Source organism: Zosterops lateralis (assembly GCF_965231275.1).
Source record: "Zosterops lateralis genome assembly, chromosome: 1".
In the NCBI taxonomy this organism is placed as follows: Eukaryota; Metazoa; Chordata; class Aves; order Passeriformes; family Zosteropidae; genus Zosterops; species Zosterops lateralis.
Window position 1 is genome coordinate 55,856,008 of NC_139762.1, and position 26,639 is coordinate 55,882,646.

Consider the following 26,639-nt stretch of genomic DNA (forward strand, 5'->3'; position numbering starts at 1 on the left):
GAAGGCCCACAGAGGCAGTTATGGAAAGATGTCCATAAAAGCCCTCCCCCCCACCCCCCCAAAGGGGTGAGTACATTTTTATAGGTTTTAGGAGATTAGCATAACTGATAAAGAGCACAAATTAGGCGGACAAGTGGTAACGAAATTCCCCACCCAGGTCAAGACCCTTCTCTGGAGCCCTCTCTTCAGCACTGTTGTACTTTGTCCATGAAATATATCTCAGAGAGTTGTTCTTGGCCTTGGTACCCAGGAAGAAACAAGATAGCACAGCGCCTTGTACCCCCCAGGGCTTGGAACTGTGGAATTTTTGTTGTCTTTCTGCTTATGGAAAGGTCATGGACAATTGGGAAAACTGGGAAAACTAGCTAACGCATTAGGTGACAGAGTAACAAATATATGGGTGAAGAATACAGAGAACATATAAAGGAAAAAAAAAAGTCAAAACCCAAATGGCATTAAGATCTGTGAGTAACAACAGCAAGGTCCACAATATAGCACTTTTTTTTTTTTCTATTGTTTCCAAATATGCTTGGAAGACTGATTGATAAAATGGTATGAAATAACCTATCAAATAACTGAAGTTATATTGGCGGTTGGGTTTCTTTTCTTTTTACTTTTAGAATTTTTTCCCCTAAGTTGCTAGGAAACTAACTACTGGGTACTTTAGAAAAATGAAAGAAGTGGCCAAGGTGGGGAGAGGAGTGTAGCATCTGGCTACACTTTTATCTCTGAGTTTCTATTGGAGGGGAAAGATACATCAAGTTTTGGGGGCTGGTAAAGGATGGGGTTGAGGGCAGCTGCTCCCTCTCGCTCTCAGCACTGGAAGGAGAACGGCCAAGCTGTTGCTTACTGCAGGGAGAATTCAGTGACCTCCAGAGTCCAGTCCTGTACTGCTTCTTCCTTTCTGTGGGTGAGCCTTTGCTTGTAAGAGTAGCCGTTGGGCTGCGACCTTACTAACACCCTACCTCACTAAAAGAGGGACCTACCACCATCTGCTTGTGTGTCCAGGAATCCCAAGCTCACCTCTTCCTGCCCTGCTGGGAGCTGGGCTGCCGCTGTCCCGCCCCGGCCGCTTCTCTGGAACTGCTCTGGGTCTTTCTACGCTGTAGCCCCGCACCCCCTGCCCTGCCAGGACATCCAGCAGTTCCAGCTACCACTGCAAAGCTTATGATACATCTCATTCCTGCTCATTCCTGCCATTCCAGCTTGGTGCTCCTCAGAGTCCTGCAGGGGCACAGGGATCAGACTGCCCCAGGGTTTTGTGAAGCAAAGCATCTCCTCCATCCCTTCCTGTCTTGGCCAAGAAGGCTGTCACAAGGTTCCTGGTTCTGTTTTGTTGTTAATGCCACAGTTATTGTCGTTTGTTTGCCTTGATATATATACTAGTAAAGAACTGCTATTCCTATCCTCATATCTTTGCCTGATATCCCCTTAATTTTAAAATTATTATCATTTGGAGGGAGGAGGTTTACATACTCCATTCCAAGCAGACACCAGTCTTTCAAATCCAGACAGGTGATTTTTGAGAAGAGATACTGATTGCTGTCACAGTTACTCTTATTATTAGTTGTACAAAAAAAAAATATATATATATATATACATTCTTGTTATGAGTTAAAGTTATTCAGTTATCAGTGCAGCTCCTTGTACCCAAAATGTTGGCTTTTTAATGGGTGTCATAAAGGCAAACAGGTTATAGCACACTCAGCAAGAAGAAAAGTATTTACAATACATCTAACACTCACTCAAAAACATCCATGCAGATAAATAACAACAGTCTTATATTACAATAGTACTTTGGCTTTGACTCAGCCCTAAAATAGATCTCCTCTGGCACTGAAGGTGACAGTAGCCGTGGAGTCAGTCTGCACCTTCTCCGAGCTCTGCAGATGAAGAGAGGAGTGTGCATGCTCTGGGGGAAGGCAGCATTTCCTTTGCAGTGGAAATGTACACATGCCCTAGCATACATTTGGCAACAATGTCCTAACCTGTGGTCATCTCAGGAGAAACAGAGAAAAATAAATAAGGCTTAGAAACTGACCTGTTTTTCATTTTCATCTTCCAGTCTCAGCCTGTCCTCAATGCAGTTCCTGGCCTGAAGGAATGCCTTCCTCTGAGCCCTTTCTGTCAAAATCCTCACAAAGACCCCATACAAATTTACACTGACAAAAAGGATTGCATTGGCCACAAGCTGTAAGAAAGAAAGAAAAATAAATGAATATTTTAAAATATAGATTTTTATTTTACATTTCTGCTCAGCAAAGTTATATTTAAAAAAGCTATTTTCAAACTGTGCCTTGCTAGCCACATCACTGACACCCCTTCCTGCAGTGAAACAATTACAGCACCTATCACAAATCTCAGCAAGCAATATTGCATAATACAGAATTTTGCATCTGCTGGAGTTAATTTCTTTTAAGATGATCTGTAGCTTGTCATCTTCATTCATCATCATTTCTTTCATCAGCCCATTGACAGATCTGTCCATCTAATAAGGAGAGCAATACCATCAGTATTTGTCCAAAATACCCTGAAAACTAAAATTACTTTCCTATGCCTTTGTAAAGTAAGCATATTATTACCCCTTTTTTAATAGTGAAGAAGAAAGGCACTGACAAACCTGCAAAAAATGTGTGCCTAGGTACCCCAAGCTTTCATATTGTGTTTTTTGCATTTGGAAAATCTGTTTCTCTTCTCCTATCCACTGTTAACAACCATATTGTACTTTTTGAGAAATCATCTAAAATATCATTGGTGCTATCCTGCAGCAGATCTCCCAGAAGGTGATGAGTCCTTTCAAATTATGACCCTCAGCACAACCCAAGGCCCACCACTATGCAATAGTCAGTGACTATGAATTACTTTGGAACTACTTCTATAAACAGTGTTTTTATGAAGGACACAAAAATTATTCAACTGCTCTTATGGGTTTTTAAAATGTTTTAACAATATGTGATAAAGTTACTTAACTGACATAAGTAACCGAACAGTGGTTTGTACACAACCTCCCTATCAAAGTCAATTCTGTTCAAGTTTCTCATCACATCTCTGAAACATGTCTTCAGATCCTAATTCCTGCAATGCAATGTGTATTTGGTTAAGGGGAAATAAGGCTTTTTTACCCAGTGTATTTTCAGTCCCAGTATCCTAGAGCCTACCACAGCATCATGATAAGGATTCATGGGACTCACAAATTCCCAAAAATCAGAAATGAGCTGGCATTTAAATTTGCCAAGATTGAGCAAAATAAGAGCAAAGAAAGACATTACAGCAAGTAACAGTATTCATGTCAATTTCCTATGCAACTAAAATAATTCAAAAAGACCATATAACTGTTTCCTAATTCAAGGTATACCTTTCAAGGCAGTACAGTTCTACTGCTGCACAATCTACTAATGTAAATGGGAGAGGAGACCATTTTAATGAGTATAATGTAATATACAGTATAATGAGTGAAAGTGGGCCAACAACATAATAAAATTTTAGGAAAAATAAAGCCACTGAAATTGTTGTAGAGAATGCTTCCGACAGGACCAGGGTTGAAGGCTTTATGGTAAGCCAATATGCCAATATGGTAAACAAAGATCCAAAATGACATCCCTGATGTTTTTGGAGAGCCTCTGGGAAATGTTCCACTGTGCAAAAATAATCAGGAAAATTCCTATGTGCAGAACTAAAGGTAATAAACATCCCACCTCCTGTGACCTCAGAATAGTGGGAAGAATTGAAAGACTCATTCTAGTTTGCCAGTTTTCCAGACCTTCATGGATTCACAAATCCTCTAACTTTTTCCTTCAAATCTGGTTGTTATTGGTTAACAGGACATCAACAATAAATTCCCTGCAAACATTCTCACCAGCACGAAATACAAAGATAACCTGTCACAATAAAAGGAGCTGTGTCTAGCATTTTCCCTTCAGTTATCAAAAAAGAAGCAATTATCTCACAGGAGATAAAAGCAGTGAAGAATGGTGCTATAGCTTTCTCTTGAGGATGGCAAAATGCAGGTTCAGCTGCGTTCAGATGAATTTTAACCTAACAATCGCATATACCACTTACTTATATGCTGCTTCTGATGATAATACAGATAGTAAAACTTTGAAAATGAAATTCAGTACATGAACATATTATTTTATGATACAGGCTGAGCAATTCCCATTCTGCTTTATTTTGCTTGATAACAGAGAACTGTTTGAGGTATATCAATTTTTACCACAAGTTAACACCTACTGAAATTAAATGACTGTAGAAATTCCAATTGAATCTTATTTTTAGAGACATGAATGAAACTGCACTCACCTTATCCCCGCATTTTATCATGCCAAAGTGTAGTGACAACAGTGTATTTTAAAGCTAATTCTTAAAGTGGAATTGTATAAAAATAGAAAGTATTTTGAAAGGTTGTATTCAAAGACAGTGAAGAGAGCCCACAGAATGAACTGAGCTGACAGTTACAGACAGGGCAACTACTTGACCCTATCTATATACAAAACAGCTGGTAATAACACAGGGTGAAAAACTATCTTTTTATGCTGATACCACAGTGGCTCAAGACATAAATAATTACCTCTACAGACAGTAAAAAAAAAGTCAACTCAGTTTCTGGATTTCAACTGGAAGCAGTAAAAGACCATATATTGTAACAATCTGCCAACTGTTCTGGGACTATCATTATGATTTCACGCAAGCAACAGATTTCACTTGGTCTAGGGGTAACCAGTAGGTGGGTTCCTGCTACTTTCAGGCTCAGCAGGGTAAGTAATTTTCTGACATGCTTTGAACACTTAAGATAAAACAGAGGTTTAGCTGTCAGCTCTGGCCTGCAGGGAATCAGGAAAATGGATAAAACAAGCAAAAGATTCATAGATTTCAAAATGTGAGAAAAGAAAGTAGGGCAGATTGTCTCCTGAGGTAAGAGTTCCTTTCCTCCACAACCTGTTTCTACTTAATTACTATTTTTCCCCCAATTGCAACTAAATACTAGTCTTTCTCTCTAGGTTTCTCAAATGTGTGCCATTTTCCAGTCCTTTAATATTAATATGTACCTCTATATCTACACACATACATACATATACATATATATATATTTATATTTATATTTCATACATTATGTCCTGTAATTCCAGGAAAGATTGTGAGACTTGCTGTCAAAACTAAGGAACATTGAAGAGGTACTAAGGCACTCAGAACTGCTGAAATATCAAGGATTTTCATTTTAGGTCATTCCTACATTTTTTACTATACTACTACTTAGTAGGAAAAAAAATGCTCTTCAGGTTTCACCATCACCTTCTATTTATAGAACTGCCCAAAAACCCAATTTACTTGATGCAATGCAAAATGATTCAGATAATATTAAAATTTTAAACAATGTTACACTTTCAATCCATAATGAAATTATAGGTCAGCCAGAATAAAGTATAAATTTAAAAAAAGGTATCAGGGTCATGAAAACACGTTTCCAATTTTTTTTTTTTTGTATGTGTCAGTGCACCTTGTATCATGCATTCTGCCTATTTCAGCATTTCAGTATTAACATTGTAAGTTTTAATATTGTCTAGTCCTTAGTAGGTTACACTCCCTGTCAGTGGATGAATTCTGGCATGGTTACTTGTGTGAGAGTGTTACCAAAGGCAGACCTCCAATACAGCTAATCTTTGTGGGCTGCCTAGAGGCTGCAACCTCAGCAGCTGTCTCAACCAAATGTCTGTCTCTCTCTTCTGTTTATTTCTCCATTGTGTTTTTTGGGTCTTAACTTACTTTTGGAAGGGAATTTGAACTGTGCAATACAGCAACACTCATCAAGGAGTGGGCAAATGATTCTAGCAGTAGACATATGTAATATGCATATGCATACACAGAGATTGAGGAGTTTAATTAAAAATCCCCTTTTTATTCCCCAGATTCATCTCCCTCTTCTTGAGTCTCCCACAGGATTAGTTGAGAGACTTTTTGAAGAGTCTTTTGAAACTTCTTTCCCTATTTCAGATAGGATTTATTCTCTCCTTTTTCTTTCAAAACAAGAATACTCATGTATGCATTCATGGGTGCAGTTGCTCTTTCTCAAATAAATGGTGAAAAAATTCTTCCACATCTTATTATTTTCCTTTTGAGAGGACTGTTTACTCAGCACACGTTCTGTTATCATATTAACAACTGCATAATAGATGGTTCAAAATTAAAGCTGGTTTTCACTGTGGAGTAGCATTCTGCTTGTACTAAAAATTGTTTTAGAAAAATGCGTCTGTTTCACAAAGGTGTAAGTGACTTCTGGATCACAGAAAATATTTTTACAAAGTGGTATTCATAGGGATCATTATTTAAGTGCCCAAATAATAATAGACTAAATAAGAAAGGAAGGAAACTTGAGGAAACTCTCTCAAGAATTTCACTGTGCTTTCTAAAAGACTTGTAGTGTAAGTAGGACTTCAATAGTTACCACTCTTAGAATTATAATTTAGTAGCTAATATCGGTATTTGGTTTATTCTCAGAAGCATGAGTTCTCATGATGACCCATGGAGCAGAGTGGAATATGTAGGAGATCTGGCCAGCATTTCCATGTGAAAATTGAAATTTGTTGGTAAAGGAAAGATCAGTGCAATTCCTGTAGATCTTAATCCTTAGATACCTGATGAGAGGATGGTAGGTCTAAACTCTACTTCCAGTTTTCTCCATTAACTGAGTTTTACTGCAGGTAATTTCTGTGGCATTATTGTTCTTGTTAGGATCATGTAACATTTACTCATTCTGTCAAAATACGTTGAGATACAGCAATGCAATACATTACTTTAAAATATGAAAGTCTATTGTGAAGGGTGTCTCTATAGAAAGAGTCATGAACAGCTTACAAAATTGAGTCAGTGCTTCTATCATTAAAACCCATGAAAAGCAAGGCAAGACTGTGCTCTTCATGAAAATTGTTGGTATCATGAACAAGAGTTTAAACGAAAATATTAAACAAAATATGCTATGGAAAATACTACCATTAGAGCAGTGCTTTGTTTACAGTGCTAGACTGTACAGTGGAAAATGCACAACCAGCTTTTGATTCTGACATGGTTTTGTAAAGTTTAGAAATTCATTCAGTCAACTCACTTTGAAACATTTGGAGCATGCCTAATTATTAAATCTGCTCCCTCTAATTGCAGAAGTAATGTAAGAGAAGAAAGAGAACTTCTCCTTAGTTCCTGACAGTGTCCCAAAAAGAACACCCTCCTACCAGAGGAGGCAGCTATACAATTTTTCTCCAAATAAATGTATTCCCATTTTAAATAAACATCCCTCTATTATTTTTGTAAAATTTTGGTTCCAGCTGGCTTATATCATATACTAAGGAAATGCTATTCTGCTGGACTATTCAGCATGGTTTCTGTGTTCATTAGTAGCCTCCTGAATCTACAACATACTCCAAAAAGAGTTTAGTGAGCAGTTATTTCAGTGATAGTGAGTGCAGATGTCACTGTTGAGGAAAAGACAGTAGCACTGGGATGTCTATAACCATACAAGTAAAGAGAAATGTTTACAATATCTAAGATGCAAAGTCCACTAACCACAGTCAGTTTTTCTGAAGTGTACATGCACAGTGTAACTGCAGAAATCCACTCTGCGTCTCTCCCTTTTTTTGCATATCTGTTTGACTAAAGTAAAGGACACAATTAAAAAACATTGTTAAACTACATGCCATACACCTTCGTAAAAAAGTTGCCTCTACAAAAGCAGAGTCACTGAGAGGCATCAAACACACCAGTCTTAAAAAATTCACTTATTCCATTTTTCTCCAAAGGGTATGCCATTTTAGCTTAGAAGCATGCATGCTCTGGGAGAAAAGTTAGTGCACCTCCCTCTCACATTATAGACTGTTGGCTGTTTATCATGTCCAAAGCATTTATCTCTGAGAGTAAGTAGCAGAGAATTATGATGGAATAGCAGAAGTAGGGCTGATTGAATAAAAAATTTTGAATTCTAAACTTAATGTAGCACTGAAACTTAAAATGAAATTCTGCTAAATGTAACTATGATTATGCATGATACCAAATATTTATTTTGAAGAACTTGCGAAATGGCAGATTTCTCCTCAATATCCTCAGTCAAGTATATGACATGAATCTGTGACATTAATTTCAGGCTCATTTTTTTTAGATTCTTAAATTCTGTGCCTTTCTTAGGAAATTTCTGAAAGGAGCTCACAATTCTATCATTTGTACCTTTCCCAATAGCAATAAATTAGATCTTCATTTTGATGTACCAAGACTTCATTTTTTTTGTCGTTGTTGATTTTTTGTTTGTTTGTTTGTTTTGTTTTGGTTTTGCTTTGCTTTGTGGTTTCATTGGGGGGGTTGGGTTTTTTGTTGGCTGCTTAGGTTTTTTGGGTTTTTTTGGTTTTTTTTGGTTTGGTTTTTTAAAATTTTTTTTTTGTTTGGTTTGCTTTTTTGTTTTGGTGAGTTTTGTTTGGTTTGGGGGTATTTGTTTATTGTTTGGTTTTTTTGCGTTTTTGTGGTTTGTTGTTTTTGCAGGGTTCTTTTGTCTTGTTTTGTTGTTTTATTGTTAGAAAGACAAAAAGCAGCACTTATGCACAAGAACTTTTGTTCTTTTCTCCTTTATTTAATGAGGAAAGAAAGCTGATTTTTAGGGACTTGGAAAAATTCCATACAAAAGACTTACAGGTAACCTACCATAGAGCACTGATAAATGAAATTTTAGAAAAAAGAAATAAAGGACTGGATGGAAAATACAGGCTGAAATACCTTTAAGCATAACTTTTAAATTACTTCAAACCTTTCCAAATAATGAATGACTTCATAAAAGCTGTACTTCTGGGGAAAAAGAAAAAAGACCAAAACACACAGCAATATTCTTTTACAAATGGTTGGCAAAATTGCAACACTACAGTTTGAAACTTCCCAATGGTAAGCACTGGGCTGTTGCACTTCAGGTGTAAAAAAAAATTAAAAAATTAAAAAATGGTATTATTTGTCTCCACCTGATCCCTGATTTTACATGATGTGTACCTACCAATATCCATCTGTGTTATTGAAATAATGTGAACAATATTAGTTATTTCTCTTGGTCTCATATTTGTAGACACAAGCCCAGCTAATGTTAGTATGAAAAATCTTCCCATATATCAAACTAGAACTTTAGATAGATAACTGGAGGTTACTTCTACATAAAGCAAAAAACTCTCTCCAAAGCCCAGAGAAGTGGGGCTACTCTGAAGAATATTACCTTTGAGGGAAAAATAATTTCCTAGTCATCCATATTAATTTCTGAATAGGCAGGACAACTGGCTTTCCATAGGTTTGCAGTATATGAGAGGCTATGAATGCCTCTCAGAGAAGATATGACAGATGTGACACCTCAGCTGTAGCTTTCTCTTGCTCTTATTGTGTACTGCACTCCAGAGTGTGCAACAGGTTCACAGCACAACACACACCTTAAACACAGTAACATCATCCCAGTCACTTCCATCTGTGGAAAGATGACACAATGAGCTACCCAGAATAATGTCAAAATATTCTTGCTAATGCCTATATGTCACACCCCACGTATTTCTTAGTTCTGAGAAGATACATGTCACTGACATGGTTTAGGAGTGGTATTCCCCAATTTTGTGCTCTCACCAAAACACTCCAAGCCACGCGAAAATACTCCAAACTATGTGAAAGCTCTCTCACTCCCTCCCTGCTTCCCTTCTCTGTCCTCCTGTCCTCCTGCAGCAGCTGGAGAGGAGAATTGGAGGAACAAAAGGCAAAGATCATTGGTGGAAATAAGTATAATTTACCAGAAACAGCAATGAAATATGCAAGGTAGCAGCAGCAATATCAATGACCGAGTGCACAGGAGAGGCAAATGATTCACACACAATTGTTCACCACCAGCAATACTCTGAGTTTGGGGAAGGAGCCCTTTTCCTGCCCTTGGAAATGATGGGAGGTGGTATATGATAACCTCTGGGACCCAGCCATGCCTCTTGTGGCTACTGCAAACATTAACCCTCCCCTAGCTGGAACCTGGGCAGTTATTTACATTTTTTTCCTGATGTAGCTGTTGCATTCTTTTGCAGTTTATTTTAAGCCATCATAGAACAAATAAGCGCTCCATTCTTCAGTATACTGGAAGTGTACTAGTATACACTTCTGTAGACTGGGCAGTTTGCTATGGGTTTGGGTTTTTTGGACATTGCAGTTGCTCCCAAACACAATGAATAGCCGCTGTATATCACAAAATACTTGGAATATGTTGCCAAAGCCATTTCAAACAAATTCTGTAGAAATTGTGGCCACTATTCTTATTTATTTATGCATGCTATTAGCTTGACAGAATCCAGGTCATCAGCCTCTGAAGCTATTCTATATCAATCCAAATTCTCAGCTTTCTCCCTTTTTCCTAATTAGTATAATGCTGTTTTGACATTAGAGTGTAGTGCAGCTATCTGATGACCAAAATTTATTTGCATTTGCTATATGCAGTAGATGGTTCCTTTCTCCCCCCAAAATCGATCTGAATATCTTTTTTTCAAGCTGCAGTAACTAAATACATCAAGATTGTGGGGATATACAATCCAAGCTAGTTTGAAACTTTTAGTGGTACCATAGTTGCTAGGTGACTGGACCTTCAGATCTTAAGTGGAATTTTTCTTCATTTGAGTCCTGTGCATGGCTGAGAAACAGCAGGCAGTGGCCTCAGTCTGATGTCTGGCTGCTGCAGACAGGAAGCATTTCTTATCTAGAGTACAGCTCTTAGACTACAGATGCAGAATAAGGCTGTGGTTTCAGTTCAGCAAGGGCAGACACATTTTCAGATTGTGCCTGTAACAACTCAAAGAGGAAGACTGCCCAGTCTGAGTGGGACAACCTCTTTCCCAGGCTCCCTGCCATGCACCCTGCACAGCCCATTGTGTGCCACGGTTGGAGTGAACTCACTGTTGCCTCATGCTGCTCTGACATGATCTGTTTACATACATAAAATATGCTCCACAATGTCCCCCTTGCAGGTGCCTGGCTTTCTGAAGAGTGACAGTGATGTGTTGAGCTCTTGCACGTTCTGACAGCTGGAACGCACTTCCAGCTTTTCACTTAGGTTCTCTCAGTCAACAGCTTCAGTTTAGTTTTCAGTGTTTTCTGTGAAGACTCAAAAGTGCGGTACAAAGTTTTGCCAATAAAAGAGTGCTGGGGCAGAGGGCTATTCTGTCAGCCAGTGATAGAGCTGGTGACAAAACATGGGTTTTCTGAGTCTGAGCTCTGTTCTCTAGTGTTCAAGCCTAAGAACTGATGGGGATTAAATACTATCCTCAGGCTTACTCTATGTGCTGCACAGCCACTGAACCATCTATCTGGTACTGAAATGGTGTTCTGTTCTGTGCTCAGGCTATTTCCAAAGAGTACTTGAATTTTGCACCTGGAAAGTTGGGTGCATAAAACCTAGGAAATGCAACACCAATCCCTAAAACCTGGAAGTGCCTTTTATTGAATTTAGCTTCACGGTATTTTTTCAAGGCCTGGTAGATGGCCATGGATACAACCAGGTTTCCAAGTCAGTGTGTGTCAGGTATAATCACAGACACATCACAGATGAGAAAATAAACACAGATTCAACTCAAGCAGCTGTCCAAATATTACACTGTAATGAACTCATTGTCAGGAAATCATGCTGAAATGCATTACTTAAGATCCTATATAGCAAATTCAAGTAATTTTTGGTGACCCAAGCAGTGTCAGTTACACAGTTCCATATCAAGTATGGAACTTCATATTTATTTCATGCCATTAAAAAAAGTTTGCTACCAAAATGTCCAGAAGTATACAGAAGTTTTCTAACAAATCGCCTCAAAAATTAATTGAATGACTAAACTGTGGGGACTTGGCTCTCCCTCACTGGTGAAACACCTGGTCCTTTTCCAGATGAATGAAGCCAGATGGAGATAAAGAGAGGAAAAAGTGCATGTCCTGTTGTCCTGTCTGTCTGTGTGCTGTTAAAATGAAAACATGACTGCATCAGAAGTGAGCTGATCTCAGTCAGTGTCCTCTTGCACCAAAAACATTGCCTGCTAGACCAGACAACTGTCCTCTTGTATCACTTTTTTTTGTCTCTATGCAGACATTTGATGCAGTTGGTGAATGATGTCACTTCTGGTCAACTGTCCTGAAAAGATGAAAGTGTTTGCCTTGAGGAAATCATGTTCTATTACACAGAGCCCAGTTACTTTTCTCCCATTGTGCTTTACAACTTGCAAGAGCTGTCTTTACAGATAATAAGATTTTCACTCTGCAGGGTCACTTAAGCTACAGTGTGTTTTGTCAGTTTTGGCATTTGAGAGCTTAATACTGTCAGAGTTGTAAAGGAGCAGCTTAAGAAGAGATGGAGAATGTTAGCCATTTTCTTGTTCAACTTTGAAAATTATTTTGGCAATAGGAAGCCAGCTCTACAATATGTCACTAACAAACTCATTAAATGAGATTGGTAGGAGATTTAATAAAACAAATTCTGGTCACATTTGCACTTGATGGACAGACTGATTAGGAACAGAAGAGAATATTCCCCTGTTTAATTACTGTAATTAACAACTTAATCAATCAGTCAATTTTTTCAAGAGAAGCCAAAGAAATTCTAAAGATTTAGGATCAAAGGTTCAAAGCCTACTGATTTTCAATTACAGATCCTAAAAATCAGGTTTATTCTTGGAACCTCTGCATGGTAATGATTAAAAACAGTCTGTGTGTGCTAAAGAATGGAGGCATGATTCCATGATTGGGAGTTTGGGTAGCATTCCAAACTGATTCATACAAACCTCATTGCTGGATCAGGACCCTAGAAATAACAGTATGCCAATTTTGTGAGCAACAGAGTGTTTTGAAAGACATATCATAAAGGCACAAGACTAATAAATTCTTGCATTACATGATCGTCTTGTTGCATGTACATTTTCTGGTTCTGTTTAAATGTAACATCACTTAAATGCAAAAAAAAAAAAAAAAAAAAAAAAGATTTAGGGAAAAAGTCAGAACATTGTGAATGACAGCCATATAAAAACACAGAGTTGAACTGTGGAAATAAAGTGTTAATTCAAAAACTTGAAGGCATAACAGAATATAAATCATGGGGTTTTTTGAGGAGAAAGGAGGATTAAATTGCCGAAAAGGCAAAGTAAAAAAGGAAAAAGTAAAACAATGAAGTGGAACTGAAATATACCTACTCTGAACAGAAGAGTGGAAGAGTGGAAGAGTGGAAGAATAATGATGGGGCTAAAATTAGAGATATGATGCCAAACTAGTATAGCCTTGAAGATTGTGCTATTTTTTTTTCCTTTTGTTTGATGTGGGTTATTTTCCTATTTTAATTTTCTTTTTTTGCCAATGTGATATTTTGGTCTGCCTTGTAAGAGAGGGATTTCAGCTAGTTTTTGGGCTATATTTAATTCATTTAAATTAAAGAGACAGGCAAAGATCATAGACTGCTATTCTTTGAATTCTGAACAAGATGCCTTTCTAGTTTGAGTTTTTGGGCTTCTATAGCTATCAAAATACTCAGAAACTCACCCCAACTTTAATTTAATTTCCTCCTGCCTAAAAGCTGTCTGGTGGGTCTATTTTCTGCTTTGAATGTCTTTTCAGTTCTGATTAGCTTAAGGTTGTCCATCAAATTAAGACTGTGCGATCTTAAGAGAAATTGTGCTATTTCCATGTACATACATAAAAGATTGCAAACAGCAGAATTTTATGCCCTGGAAAAGGCAAGAGTGGTATTTAACTGAGTTACTGGGTATTCTGAATAGTTCTTTTTCTGCTCTAAAACAAATGAGAAAGGAGAGATAATATGTTAAGCCCCAAAGCAAGCTGTTCACTGATAACAAAATAGTAAAAGTCAATTGCAACTACTGTAATATGTCATATTATGTAATTTTATATCTTCCTTAACCATACACAAATCCCCTCTTGCTCATTGCACTCTTTATTGAACAAATAAAGAAAAAATAAGTTTAGAATAGGACATGTACTCTAGAGTACTGCTGTACTTTTGCCTTCTTTTGGTATAGGCTCTGCTTGTTGTCTGACCCTAAAGCTGAAGAATAAATCCAGGACTGCATTTGGCTATGTTTACAACAGCAAATGAAATGCCCAAAAGGAAGGAGGAGGTGCTCAGGATGCCCACAATAGGTGCATTTTAGAAGAGGTTACTCTGGATGCATTATCAGAATACAGACAAGTGATTAGGCTTTTTCTTCCCCACCCCCTCCGCCAATACCACAAAAAGTAGAGACCCCCTTTTTAAATGGTCCACTGCCCTACAAGTCTCAAAGGACTTGTATCATAAAGCCTGCACTGATAGAGAAAAAGATGACACGTCACAAAGCTCAATCATGCTAGTGTAAATGTGTTTAAGAGGAGTTTATAATAAAAGCAAATATAGTACTGTTGGGTATACTATGTGTGTATGAGAAATCTACAACATACATGAGAGCCTGAGAAATGTTAATTATTACTCCATGACAAAACTTTGATGCCTTAAAGGAAGATTAAAACTCTTCTTACGTAGTCATTCAAAACCTTATCAACCATTTTAATATTTTCTGATGTCTGCTGATAGCAGTAGACTCCTGAAATAAGTAGTTCCTAAATCATTATATGATGACACCAGAAACAATCTTGGAAATTACAGGTGTGAAAGAGGGGATTTCAAAAAGGTATGTGGTACTGAAGTAAAGCTTCATAATAATTTGCAGACATTTAGAATTCTTTAGACCAGAAATGTAAATAAGTAAATATTATTTCACAGTAAATAAAAGACTGTCTATTTTTCATTATTTTTTCCTTTCTGTACTTAAGAATAAAAGTATATGTGAATCATACATTTTTGCAGCAACTGCATATTAATTACATTATTTTTTTTGACACTGAAAAGAATTGTGCATATTAGATTATTCTAATGAAGACTGCTTTACTGTTATAATTAATAGACTGCTTTTACGTATATTTTGAAGTGTAGCTAAAAATAATTTAAAAAAATGTTTTATGTCAGAAGCTTCAGGAATTTTCTTGTGTGATTGTCCCAATGGTCTGACAAAGTATCCACTTTAACAGTCTATGAACCCTTCTGTGAGAGATTCTAATTTACACAAATTCATTAGTGATAGTTGTCCTGCTTTCAGAACTAAATACAGTGATCTGATCCTAATTTGCTCAATGAAGTCACCTGAAGTACTTCTTAAAAGAGCATCAAACATTGAATCATGCAGTACCTGAAAGTTGAGCTGATAGTGTAAGTTCAGTGAAGACCCTTAAAAAATGAAGGTGTTGAGTTAGTGATTTTGAAACAGGATGAATTTTTGCAAACAGGATGAACTTAAAAGAAATAAAAGATGAGTGAAAACAAAACAAAAGGACTGGGGAATTTTGACAAGGCGGAAGACCACACAGCTCAATAGTACACATCCTTAGCAGATGAAGTAACAACAGATTACTTAGAGTAAGAACAGCTGCAGGGAGAAACAATGAAGCAAATGAAACAATAAAACCAATAGCTTGAACCAGTTAAGCACCATCTAAACAGTGTATGAAATAGGTAGTAAGACCAAATAGGTGTATGCTTGTATGACAATACAGAATGGGGAACTGGGATGAGTTAAAACTAAGAAAGACCATATTAGAAGGCAGAAGTGGTTATTATTTGTTTTATATAGGAAAAAGTGACAAAAACTATGAAGAACAACTGAATCTGTAGGAAAAGCATGGTCAGGGAAAAGGCAATGCAATGCTTAAAGGAAAGTTATGTCTGTGAAAATGAAGTATGTCTCTGTAGTATTTTATTTAAAAATTAATCTGAACTAACACTAGTAAATCACAGGATCTAGTTCTGTTCACTTTTAGGCATCTCCAGCAACTTCTAGCTCCATCTCAGAATTGGAGTATCTTTCATTAAGTCCAAATGCCAGCTAAAACAGTAGTTAGAGACAAAATCCCTGATGTTCACACAAAGTTCTGTCAGTTTTAGAGATATAACCCTACTCTTTACATTACAGAAGTAACAACTGCCCCAGTGCAATTACTTTTGCTAAAACCCTGAATGCATAGTCTATAATAAACTAAATAGTCTATAATAAACTAAATTCTGACAGTAGTCACTTCACATGATCTGGTTCACTTTTGTATCTACATGAAAGTCAGAATGATAGTAGGCTTTCTGCTTTAATAGCTTAGGTAATAGCTTTCCACACTGTGTTTTTAAGACTTAGTTATTATAGCTATGTTATTATTTCCAGGCTATCTACATGTCTCTAATATTTAAAAAATTATTTTAAATTCTGGCTTTTATTATGTTGCATTTGCTATATTGCCTTGCTTTGGCATGTTGAAAAAACCACAAAACACATTTATTTATAAGACAAAAATTTTCATATTAAGTATCTAATGGGTCTATTTTGATGTAATTAACTAAGCACAAGAACTTGGAATCAAGTTTTAAAGAGAACTCTAAATAACTTCATTCACGTTAATATGTCTGTAATTGTTTTCAGATTACATAAATGATATACAATTCCACCCTTAAAAACCTGTACTAATAGGGATATTGAGTGAGATATATTTCCACTGTAAGGCACTGTGTAATAAGTTCAGTGTAAAAAATACACCAAGTAATTACATTTTTGCCTGCCTAAATTACCCCTGTAGGTTCAGTGGATTGTAGGAATCTGCAAGCTCTTAAGCAGCTACTGTGTTTCGCTTCAGTAGCAGCTTTTCCGCAATGCACTCAGCAAAATAATTGCTCTAAATCTCTAAAGTCTCGCAATGCTATCAAATGAACCAACATATCTAACTCATCACCTGTATAACTGCACAATTAATGAAATCTAGTGGTTGCTGCCTCCAGTAATACATTATGCAGCACCAACTCACAACTGCCATCCTTTGAGGTAGGGAACACCATCAGTTCTCTGGGGGTTTTTTAGTAAGGAGTGCGAAATATGGGATAGTGGTTTGAGTTATCAAGAAAAGACTACTGATACAAGGACCAAGGATATAGGATGTCGGATACAAGTATAAGTGGAACAATAATTTGATCTAGCAAAGCAACATTTTAGGAAAAAATGAGGCAGTTTTTATTTAGGGACTTAGGACTTCTTTGCACAGTTAAGAGAGCCAGTTGCCAATTGCCTTCAAAAGCATCAAGAGCAAAAAAGCTTCAAGAGCAAAAAGATGAACACTGCTTGTATGTCTCCTGAGGACAGCACAGTGCTGCAAAGACAGTACCTCCTGAACTCTGAAAAACTCTTTTTCCATGGAAATGCAATCTCTCTGCCTGAGAGACTTGAAACTCTCTCTTACAAGAGTATATCCTTCCAGGTGCAGTGCTGTGCTTATATTGCTTCTGGTTTCAATGTCTGAACAGATTCTTGAAGCTGTGTGCTACGTCCTCATTAGTGCTGCTTTGAACACATGAAATGGGGAGTGGGTGGGGGGAGGCACAAAGGCAATGTGAGCCAGCTGAAGCAGACTCTGCTCTGATGCTACTTTCTGCTGACTCTTGTTCCTATCCTGAGTCAGTAATCGGAAGTTTTACTGGCTTGGAGAACTCACCTGACTAAAAACAACCCACTATGTACAAATAATCTTATTTTTCAAAGTTATACCCCTTGAGAGATCGCATTCTTTTCAACACTTAGCAACATGAGAATCACCACTGCATGAAAATATGTTCCAGCTAAACAAAATTAATTAATCAAGACGCCTCAGATATTACTAATTAAGTCATAAAATGTTGGCCATGGTTATTTCCACAGGGACACAGGTAACAGTTATGAAGGCGCTGACTTTAAAGATGTTTAGTTTATTTAAGTTAGTTACAGTAGTAAAAGAACCTAGAAAGGGGCTTCAAACATCTGGTTTATTTAAGAGCACAGGTGCAAAACAAAAAGTGGAATGAATAGCCTTTGCTAAATCTCTGCTCTATCAAGAAGGTCCTCTTCAGAAGAATGGTCCAAAGTGCCTTGAATCAATAATAAACCTACATTCTTAACCTGGCATTAATTTCTTAGATGTTTGGTTCCCTGACCACACAGTTCTTATCCATGCTGCCCACGTAGAAAAAGGTATGGCAGGTAAATACCTCCATCCCCTAAAGAGACACCAACTCTGAACTAAGTACAGTCACTCTCTCCTGCTACTGTGTTGTCTGTGGACTGGGAAAGTTTTGGATCCACTGCTCTGGATCTACATTCTGAAAAGTTATAAAGGTTCTCCAGAAAGATCATAATATGCAGGAATCACAGAATCAAAGAATGGAAAATAATTAACTACAAAGAGAATCAACAATTTGTATAAGAGGTGCAGTCTGAATGCTACAGTGGAAAGATTTGGGAAATTACACAGAATTAAGGGTAAAAGGGAGAAAAACCTTAGATTTTCTTACAAAAATGTAGATGTTTCTGGGAAGGAATGTTCTGAAGAGAATGTTAGGTTTAGTATTTGAAAGCTGCAGAGACTACTATCAAGTCTACAGTCATGAAGCCACAAGTAAAAAGGTAAAACAGATTATTACAAACAAAACATGTTTCTGCCATGCTCTAAGCATAGATAGACAGACAAGCAATAGACAGCCTGCCCACTCCTAAGACCTTAAGACAGGTGGACAAGAGCGATAGTGTTCCCTTAAAAAAAAATAAAAAAAAATTCAGGTAACTAAAATCCAAACCCCATAAATCAGCCATCCAGTGTAGATGATGGAAACAATATTAGTATGAGCCAGCTAGGAAACAGGGCAAGCCAGCCACCCCTTTCTAGGACTGACAGAACTGAACAGAAGACCAGCTAACTGCAGGACATTTTGACAGACATCTAATCAGTGCAGAGATCACACAAAGAGTTAAGAAGTGAAATAGTCAAACCCACAGTTCCCAGATGGAGAAATTCTTCACGGAAGATGAAAGCTCAAAATCAATGTTTTTAGAAGTTGCTGAAGATTATTGGTATCATGCAGTATTTTGATGACATTTTTCTGTTTAAATAAGCACCCCAGAAGAAAAGTACAAAAATCAAATGTCTTTTGCAAAGATATATCAGACAATTCCAATTCAGCAATATTTAATTCAACTCCTGCAAAACTTTCTTTTTCAAACAGCAGTTTAGTCTGAAAATCTTTACCATGCAATGGCACTCTGGCAAACCTAGTGAGGAATTCAGATGTGTTGTGAACTAGAGTGTGGCTTGGAACTATTAAGAATGCTAATTTCAGGCCCATCAACTGTGGCATTAAAGCTATTGCACAGGCTATTGGCTAATTTAGTGATGCAAGTAGTGACTGATGCTCACTGGTAGCTGAGCATATTCGGCCTGTATGTCACTGCACAGAGAGGTGTGGGGCACTACCTCTGAAAAAACAAGTGAGGTTTCAGTGTTTTGTAAAGCCAACATGATGTTATCATATATACAAATATATGCTAGAAACATGAAATGCCACTGTGAGACACTACATGGTAAAAGAGCAAGACCAACACCAAAAGAGATCTGGGAGGAAGAAATGAAGCCAGCCCTGTAACTCTGTCAGGAGATTTGAAACAGCCCAGAAGGAAATTCATAGGAGAGCAAATCCCTTTCATCCCGTACAGTTATCCCTCGTTACATAGTTGGTTTTGGCTATCGCCTTTCAAGCTGTGAAGGCTTAGACACTTCTCTGCAGAAATTAGAAGTCTGCCTGGGTATAATATGTTAATTAATAATTCTGAGTTATCTAAAATGGAAATTAGACTGCCAGATATGTTCCACTAATGATCCTTTTAAAGTCAGAACAGCATTTTCAGAAAAATTATTTCCTCACAAATGTAGGTCAGTGCCAGTATTTTACTGATCAGATAACTGAAATATCTTAACCTACTTAAAGGAGTTTAAATTTAAACTTACTTCCAAAGTCATCCGTTGCAAAGTAATATGTCTCTCTCTGACTCTGTGTTCTGTGTATGTTATATATACATGTATATTTTATATATGTGTATGTATATATATGTGTGTTCCTAACTCACTCTAATTTAGCATGACATTCCAAATAAAATCAAAACATGTAAAATATAAACCATCAGTGCAATAGTTCTTGATTACTTCTAATTACTTTTAATTACAATTCAACCCAAATTTTCATGCTGCCCTGCCATATTGCCCAATGTTTTACATATTTGCAAGTGAGTGAGAAATGCTAATGCATTCATATACAATACACCTTGACATGCTTTATTTGGTTCTCTATTTAAGTGCTTAGTTAATCCATGCAGCAACAGGGACACATGTAATATGTTAATGTGAGGGTACATTATGATTCTCTCCTCCTGCAAATGATTCTCACCTTCCTGGAAATGTACATGTTATGCTACTAAATGCAGATGGTATTAATCAGAAAGGACTGAAATGTTTACAACAGGGATTTAGCATTTTTGTCAACATGCTTCTTTTGTTTAGTATTAATTAAAAAATAGGCAAAATAAGGGCAGTGTTTGCCAAACTAGAAATAGAAGAGATGTAAATCTTCAATTTTACACGATTCTGCTTTAAACACTTACTCAAAACTATACCCATTGCCAAGGGATTTATGATGCACTCACCATTAAACAAAGTCCAATTTTTTATACAGCAACCATCCACTCACTCCAATGAACCACGAGTCTTAAGTTCTACCATTGTTTCTAACATAAGAAACCAGAGGATGTCTAGTCAGGGTGAAGAGAGTAGCACTGCAGAATTGTCTACAGTGTACTATCCAGTCTGAGGTTGTTGCACATGGTGCTAGTCCTTCTAAGAACTTCTAAATTGGAACAGAATACGATTCACAGTGCAAAAACATAAGTTCACAGAATACTGAAAATATGAGGTGGTTTGATAGTCCTTGAAGCTGAACCACTACAGAGCACAGACAGTATCTATCCCACCACTGACCTCCCATCTCAGGGGCAGTAATGACTGTGGTGAGCAATGGGGCACAACAGATCAGACCATAGAATCACAGAATCATGGAATCACAGAATCACAGAATGGCTTGGGCTGGAAGGGATGTTAAACATCTACTTCCAACCCCGGCATTGGGCAGGAAGAACTTTTCACTAGACCAGGTTGCTCAGAGCCCCATCAAAACTGGCTTTGAACACTTCTGGGAACTGTCCTAGTTTTGTTCAGGACAGGGTTCATTTTTTGCCATAGCTGGGAGGGGAGCATGGCTGAGGGGGCATGGCCAGGACCCAGATGCTATTTGATACCACCTCACATCATTGCCAGGGGCAGGGGAAAGGGACTCTTGTTTGGCTTCAGAGGAGAAAGGCAATCCTTCTGGTGGGAGAAAACATGGTGGGAGGAACAGTCCAGAAATGTTTTATTTTGCATTAAATAATATCTTTGTCTTATGCACTTTATTATTAATATTTTTGCTGTTTGTTTTCTTACCTTATTGCTGTCTCTAGTAAGTTATTATCTCAACTTGTGATTTTTTGCTCTGTGTGCCTCATATTGGAGGGAGGGAGATGGGGAGCAGCTTGGGGTCTTTTTAGTGGGAATACTTATTTGGAGAGAACTGATACTGAACTGTGACGGGCATTTACAGCTTCTCTAGCAATCTTGTTCCAGTCTTACCACACTCACAGTAAAGAATTTCTTCATAACATCTAATCTAAACCCGCCTTTCTTAGGTTAAAGCAACTGCCCCTTGTCCGATCGCTACATGCCCTTGCAAAAAGTTTCTCTCCATCTTTTTTTGGAGGCTCTGTTCAGGAACTGGAAGGCTGAAATAAGTTTACCCAGAAGCCTTCTCTTCTCCAATCCCACCTTTCTCAGCTTTTGCACATAGGAGACCCGCTCTATCCCTCTAATCATCTTGGTGGACTCCTCTGGACTTCCTCAAAGGTCAATGCCCTTCCTGTGCTGAGGACTCCAGAGCTGGATACTGTTCTGTTGGTGAAGTTTTGCCGGAGCAAAGCAGAGAGGCAGAACTACCTCCCTTGGCATGCTGGCTACACTGCTTTTGATGCAGCCGAGGATAGTCATCCTCTGCCCTGCTCACCCTGCCACTACCACTGGCCCACCAGGGTGATCAGTCTGCAAGGGGATTGACAGTTCATTTTAATTACTGAACTGTATGGCCAGCAGATACAGTCATAGATACAAACACAGCACATGGTCACTTGGTGATGATTACGGGCAAGATTATCACTAAACCTATAATTTCTTGCTATTAAATATATAGAATCATAACTTCACCTAATTCTTGCTGGTGTGGTAGATCTAAGTGCAAGACTTAGCAGAGCCTGATAATTCCAATGAACTGAATGGATTTCATTGACAGATCACCACACTATGATGTAGAGAGAAGTGGAAAAGAAAAAAAATAGAGAGTGGAAAGCAATTTCCAAAATCTGCTACTAAGAGTATAGATATCAGTAAAATACCTAGGAAAAAGCTCTGTAGAACACAACACTGAACACTATGTTTAAAAACATGTGTTTAAAAAAAGATTGGATGTGGCACTCAGTGTGACCTGGTTTAGCTGATGTGTTAGGGCATGGTTTGGACTCAATGATCTTAAAGGTCTCTTCCAACCTAGGGATTCTGTGAATCTGTGATTCACTCAATACTAGGAACAATGAAGCAAGCACAAAATTGTGAGTGGGTAATAGGCCATAAAATAAGAGCTTCTTTGATAATTAAATTATCATATTCTTGACCATAATCTCCATGAAGGTAACTGTGATATGATATTCTAGATATCCAAACACATATCCAAATAATACTGACTCACAGAGAAAGTACAGCTTCCTGTTCTCCAAGACATGAGTAAAGATCTCCCTCAGCTGTTACATACAGTTTAAATACCTGAGGTGAGGTTCACTTCATTCCAAACAGAAAAACAGAAGACCACTGTAGTTGTCCGCTAAATCAGTTGGTTTATTGGATGCTTCCCTTACACCACTCAGTTTGAGATCAGCTTTCCTTCTTTCTGCTACAGTCCTATGCTCTATTTGGCCTCACTTTCTGCTGCACAAATGTTGGTATTTAGGCAGCTGTAACCATTCCTTGAGCTGCAAGGACAAATTCTTTTCCTGGAACAGATCAGTGCCAGAGAGATATACATGTAGGAATATCTACAGAATTCAGCAGAATTAGAATTGCTCACTACTAGAAGTGCTCACTACCAAAAGCATGCCTTCAGAAGAAGGTGAGGGACACAGTGTCATGCTGGCTGATAATAAAACTAACAATGAATTATTTCCAAAAGACACAGGAAGCTTTTAACAGACAGAACAGCTCCTTACTTCTGTGAAATCAGTTCCATTCTACCTGCACATACACGTACCTTAAGGAAACACGGATACATTAATGATACATTGTTATCCTACTTCAGTGCCTTAATAATTACTGTTTACCACCAAGCACAAGAATAAGATATTTATCTGTGAGGAGGCAGAGATCAACAGGAAGAGTCAACAACCATCTTTCTGGCTTTCACATATTTTCTGGGGAATTTTTAAAATTTCTTTTAATAAATTTAGTTTTCTGGGCAACAGTGCTGAAGAGGTATTGAAAAAAGAAGAGTAGAAAGCTTTTGTGGGGGTTGTTTTTTCTGTTGGATTAAGGTCTGACCTTCTCTTCCCTTTTATTTGTCTTCCTGGCATTTATTTGCATAGGGGTTACTAAATGAGGGGTGGTGCTATATACAGTTGAGTGAGACATAACTAAGAAAGAGCCTGTATTTATTTTAAAATAATCTATAGTCCATTCTGTCTTTTCTCTATCATAGTTTGAGACATCTCCTTTCAGGAGCATACAGGCCCTAATGCTCCTTCCAAGTGGAGTCAAATAAAATTTTAGAATAAATTTTTCTCTGTTTCTAAAGGGAAAACATCTTCATACCAACTTAACTCATCCAGACCTTCAGTTCCCACCATAGTGTCTGATTTTTAGCACAAAAACTTAGCATGTACTTCTCATGCTCTGTCTTCAGTCCATTGCTAATGCTCTGGAAATCCCTGGCCCTGATTATGTATTGCTTGTGTTCATCAGTGTGATTAAGAACAAAAGCATAAGCTGTGCAGTTGCAATCACATGATAGCCCAGTCACAACCCCTACTGGTAGCAAAGATAATACTTATCTGTGTGATTATGTTTGATAAAATCTTTCTTTCCTCTCTCTATGACCTCATCATAGAAAAATGTATTATTCTTGCTATTTAGCAAAGATCCAGAAAAAAAAAAGTATTTTAAAATATTTTCAGTGTATTAATTCAATGTATTCTGGGAATATTTGGTAAATAGTTACAATCAAACACAGAGCTACAGTTGCTGGAAAACTATGGTGGTAAATGTACTCTGGATCAGGGAATAAAGGTAAATGCTTCATTATGGAATGCAAAAATATACCTTTCTCTCCTGTTTCAATAGGGTCTCATAATTAATAAAGCACCTATCACTATGTTTTTACTGCCATTGCCTGAGCAAATAGTTGCATAATTATCTGGTATCATTATCTGGTACCATTTTAGAATACATATCTGATTGTTTGGTACCAGGTGTTTCCTGTCTTGACCTTTGAAACACAACATCTTATTACAGTCTAATAATTAACAAAGGCAAATCACAAACTCAGTAGTTCCGCAGTGCACAGCCAGTGTTCATGTTCACATTAAGGGAATCACCAGTCTATGGTGCTCACACCTGTGGGGACTGCAGTGCACCCCAAATGGCAATGCAGAAAGAGCTCAGTCCCATGAACCTGCCACGAGCTTCCTATGCAAAACAAGACCTCAGGCTCATAAAATTATTTCTGAATCTTTCTATCCAATTTCAAAAATTGATGCCTAGAGTTAAAGGCTTAATTCTATCAAGGTCATGGGGAGTTGCATCATGAGGTATCTTTTGGATGTTTTAGCCTAATTGAAGTCAACAGGTAAGGCACCTTCAGTGTGCAGTCCCGAAAGACACTCCTGGCACAGCTGGAGCATTATTGTAACACAGCTTCTGAGGCACAAGTGATCCTAGGGTATTTGCCTCAGGTGCAAGTGCAAAGCCCAAGTTTTTCAGCATGGAACAGGGAGAGTGGGACCTCCTTCTGCAGTGGAAAGGGAACGAAATCCATTTGTTAGAATTTAACCACCTTTGCTTTGCTATGCCCATTATATGCACTAGGTAATAGGGACACTGGACCATTTCTATCTTCATCCATTTATAGTTTATGGCTTTTATGTGTCCCTCCTGATGTGGAGTCTGAGAAACAGCAAGTGATTCCTGAGTTGACATTTATCAAACTAAGCTTTTCTGATAAAAAGGTGATTTCCTGCCTATTCTTGGCATTTGCTTCCATGTGAACCAGTTTCCACCATTAGCCAAGGTTTTCTAATTGTCTGCTAGTAAAGACCTGATTATGGAGAAGTTGTATGAAGCAGCTGAAAGCAGTCAGCTGTGTGCTACTTGGGTGCAAAACCAGGCATGATGTTGGGTGCCTAATTGTCTCAAGATCACGTAAGAGCCTTAACCTGTGCCTTGCAGTCTAAGTCTCATTAAATATATGGATGATGCAGTATTCAATAAATGATACAGTCACTTTCATATCTTAAATTTTTTCTAAGGGGATATTTAGCCTTTATAAGAGTGAGTAAAAGATACTTCTATTAATTTATGCTTAAATGATTTTACATTTACTGACTAGTAGTGATAAAACCTGAGCAGGGGTCTGCCTCGCTGTGAGAAAAGAACCAAAAAAATTGTTTCATGCCTCAGAAATTAAAATGCTTTAACCCATTAAATACTACAAGCAGCCAGAAGAGCAATTATTGAAATCTGTTCTTTACTTTTCCTTAGGCTTTTCTAATCAAAATTCACAACACAGAAAACATTCCTACAGAAGGTCACAGAGTTTAGCCCTGCACAATTTTCTACAGATTTTCCAATGTGTTAGTCTTGTGTTAATCATCATCTGAGCAGTGTGCATGAACAGAGTGAAATCAACATTTATACTGAGGGAAGAAAATAAATTAAGACAATAACTAATGGGGTTTTTCTTTCTCCTATCACCAGGCAGGAGTAAGGGGAGGAGAGGAGATAAATATGGAAAGGGGGAATCAAAGTAAGGATAAGTGAGGAGGAAAAAAAAAGAGTTAAAAAAAACCCAAATCCAACAAAAACCAACCAAACAACCAACCCAAAAAACCCCCTAAAAAAGCCAGAAATGGATGGACAGACAGAAAATAATGAGAAGATAATGGAGTCTCTAAACCTGTGTGAACTAACTTAATTTGAGGCAGTTGTCTTAACAAATAAGCCGAAGTTCTCATTTCACTTAAAAGTAACAAAAAGATAAAGTAACTCTTTAAAACATACTAATGAGTATACATAATTAAAACAACCTTCTAATCTAGGTCATTGTTTTGTATAGTACTTGGATATGCATGAATGCATTTGGTGCAGAAATCAGGAAGAGTTAAGCAAATATAACTGCAGACAAGACCTGCTTCATTTCCCAAAATTACTGTGCCTAAAAGACCTCTTTATTTGCACAAGAAAAATATTAATAAAGTTACCACAGTTTTTACCATGTTCTCTAAATCTTACCAAGACTAATCACAATGCATGTACTGAAAATACATTACCCAAAGCACAATTAGAAAGTCACTCAAATAGTG

General features: G+C 37.5%; 1 protein-coding gene across 1 annotated transcript in view; it reads right to left on the reverse strand.

Annotated features, from left to right (window-relative positions):
* The window catches only part of ADCY1 (adenylate cyclase 1), a gene marked incomplete at both ends in the record, with an annotated part of 149,345 nt that overhangs the window by 104,160 nt on the left and 18,546 nt on the right, over nucleotides 1–26,639 (reverse strand). Inside the window, one exon of the mRNA XM_083860552.1 lies at nucleotides 2,042–2,191. Coding sequence (XP_083716678.1) covers nucleotides 2,042–2,191 — 150 coding nt within the window. The remainder of the gene's footprint in view (nucleotides 1–2,041; nucleotides 2,192–26,639) is intronic.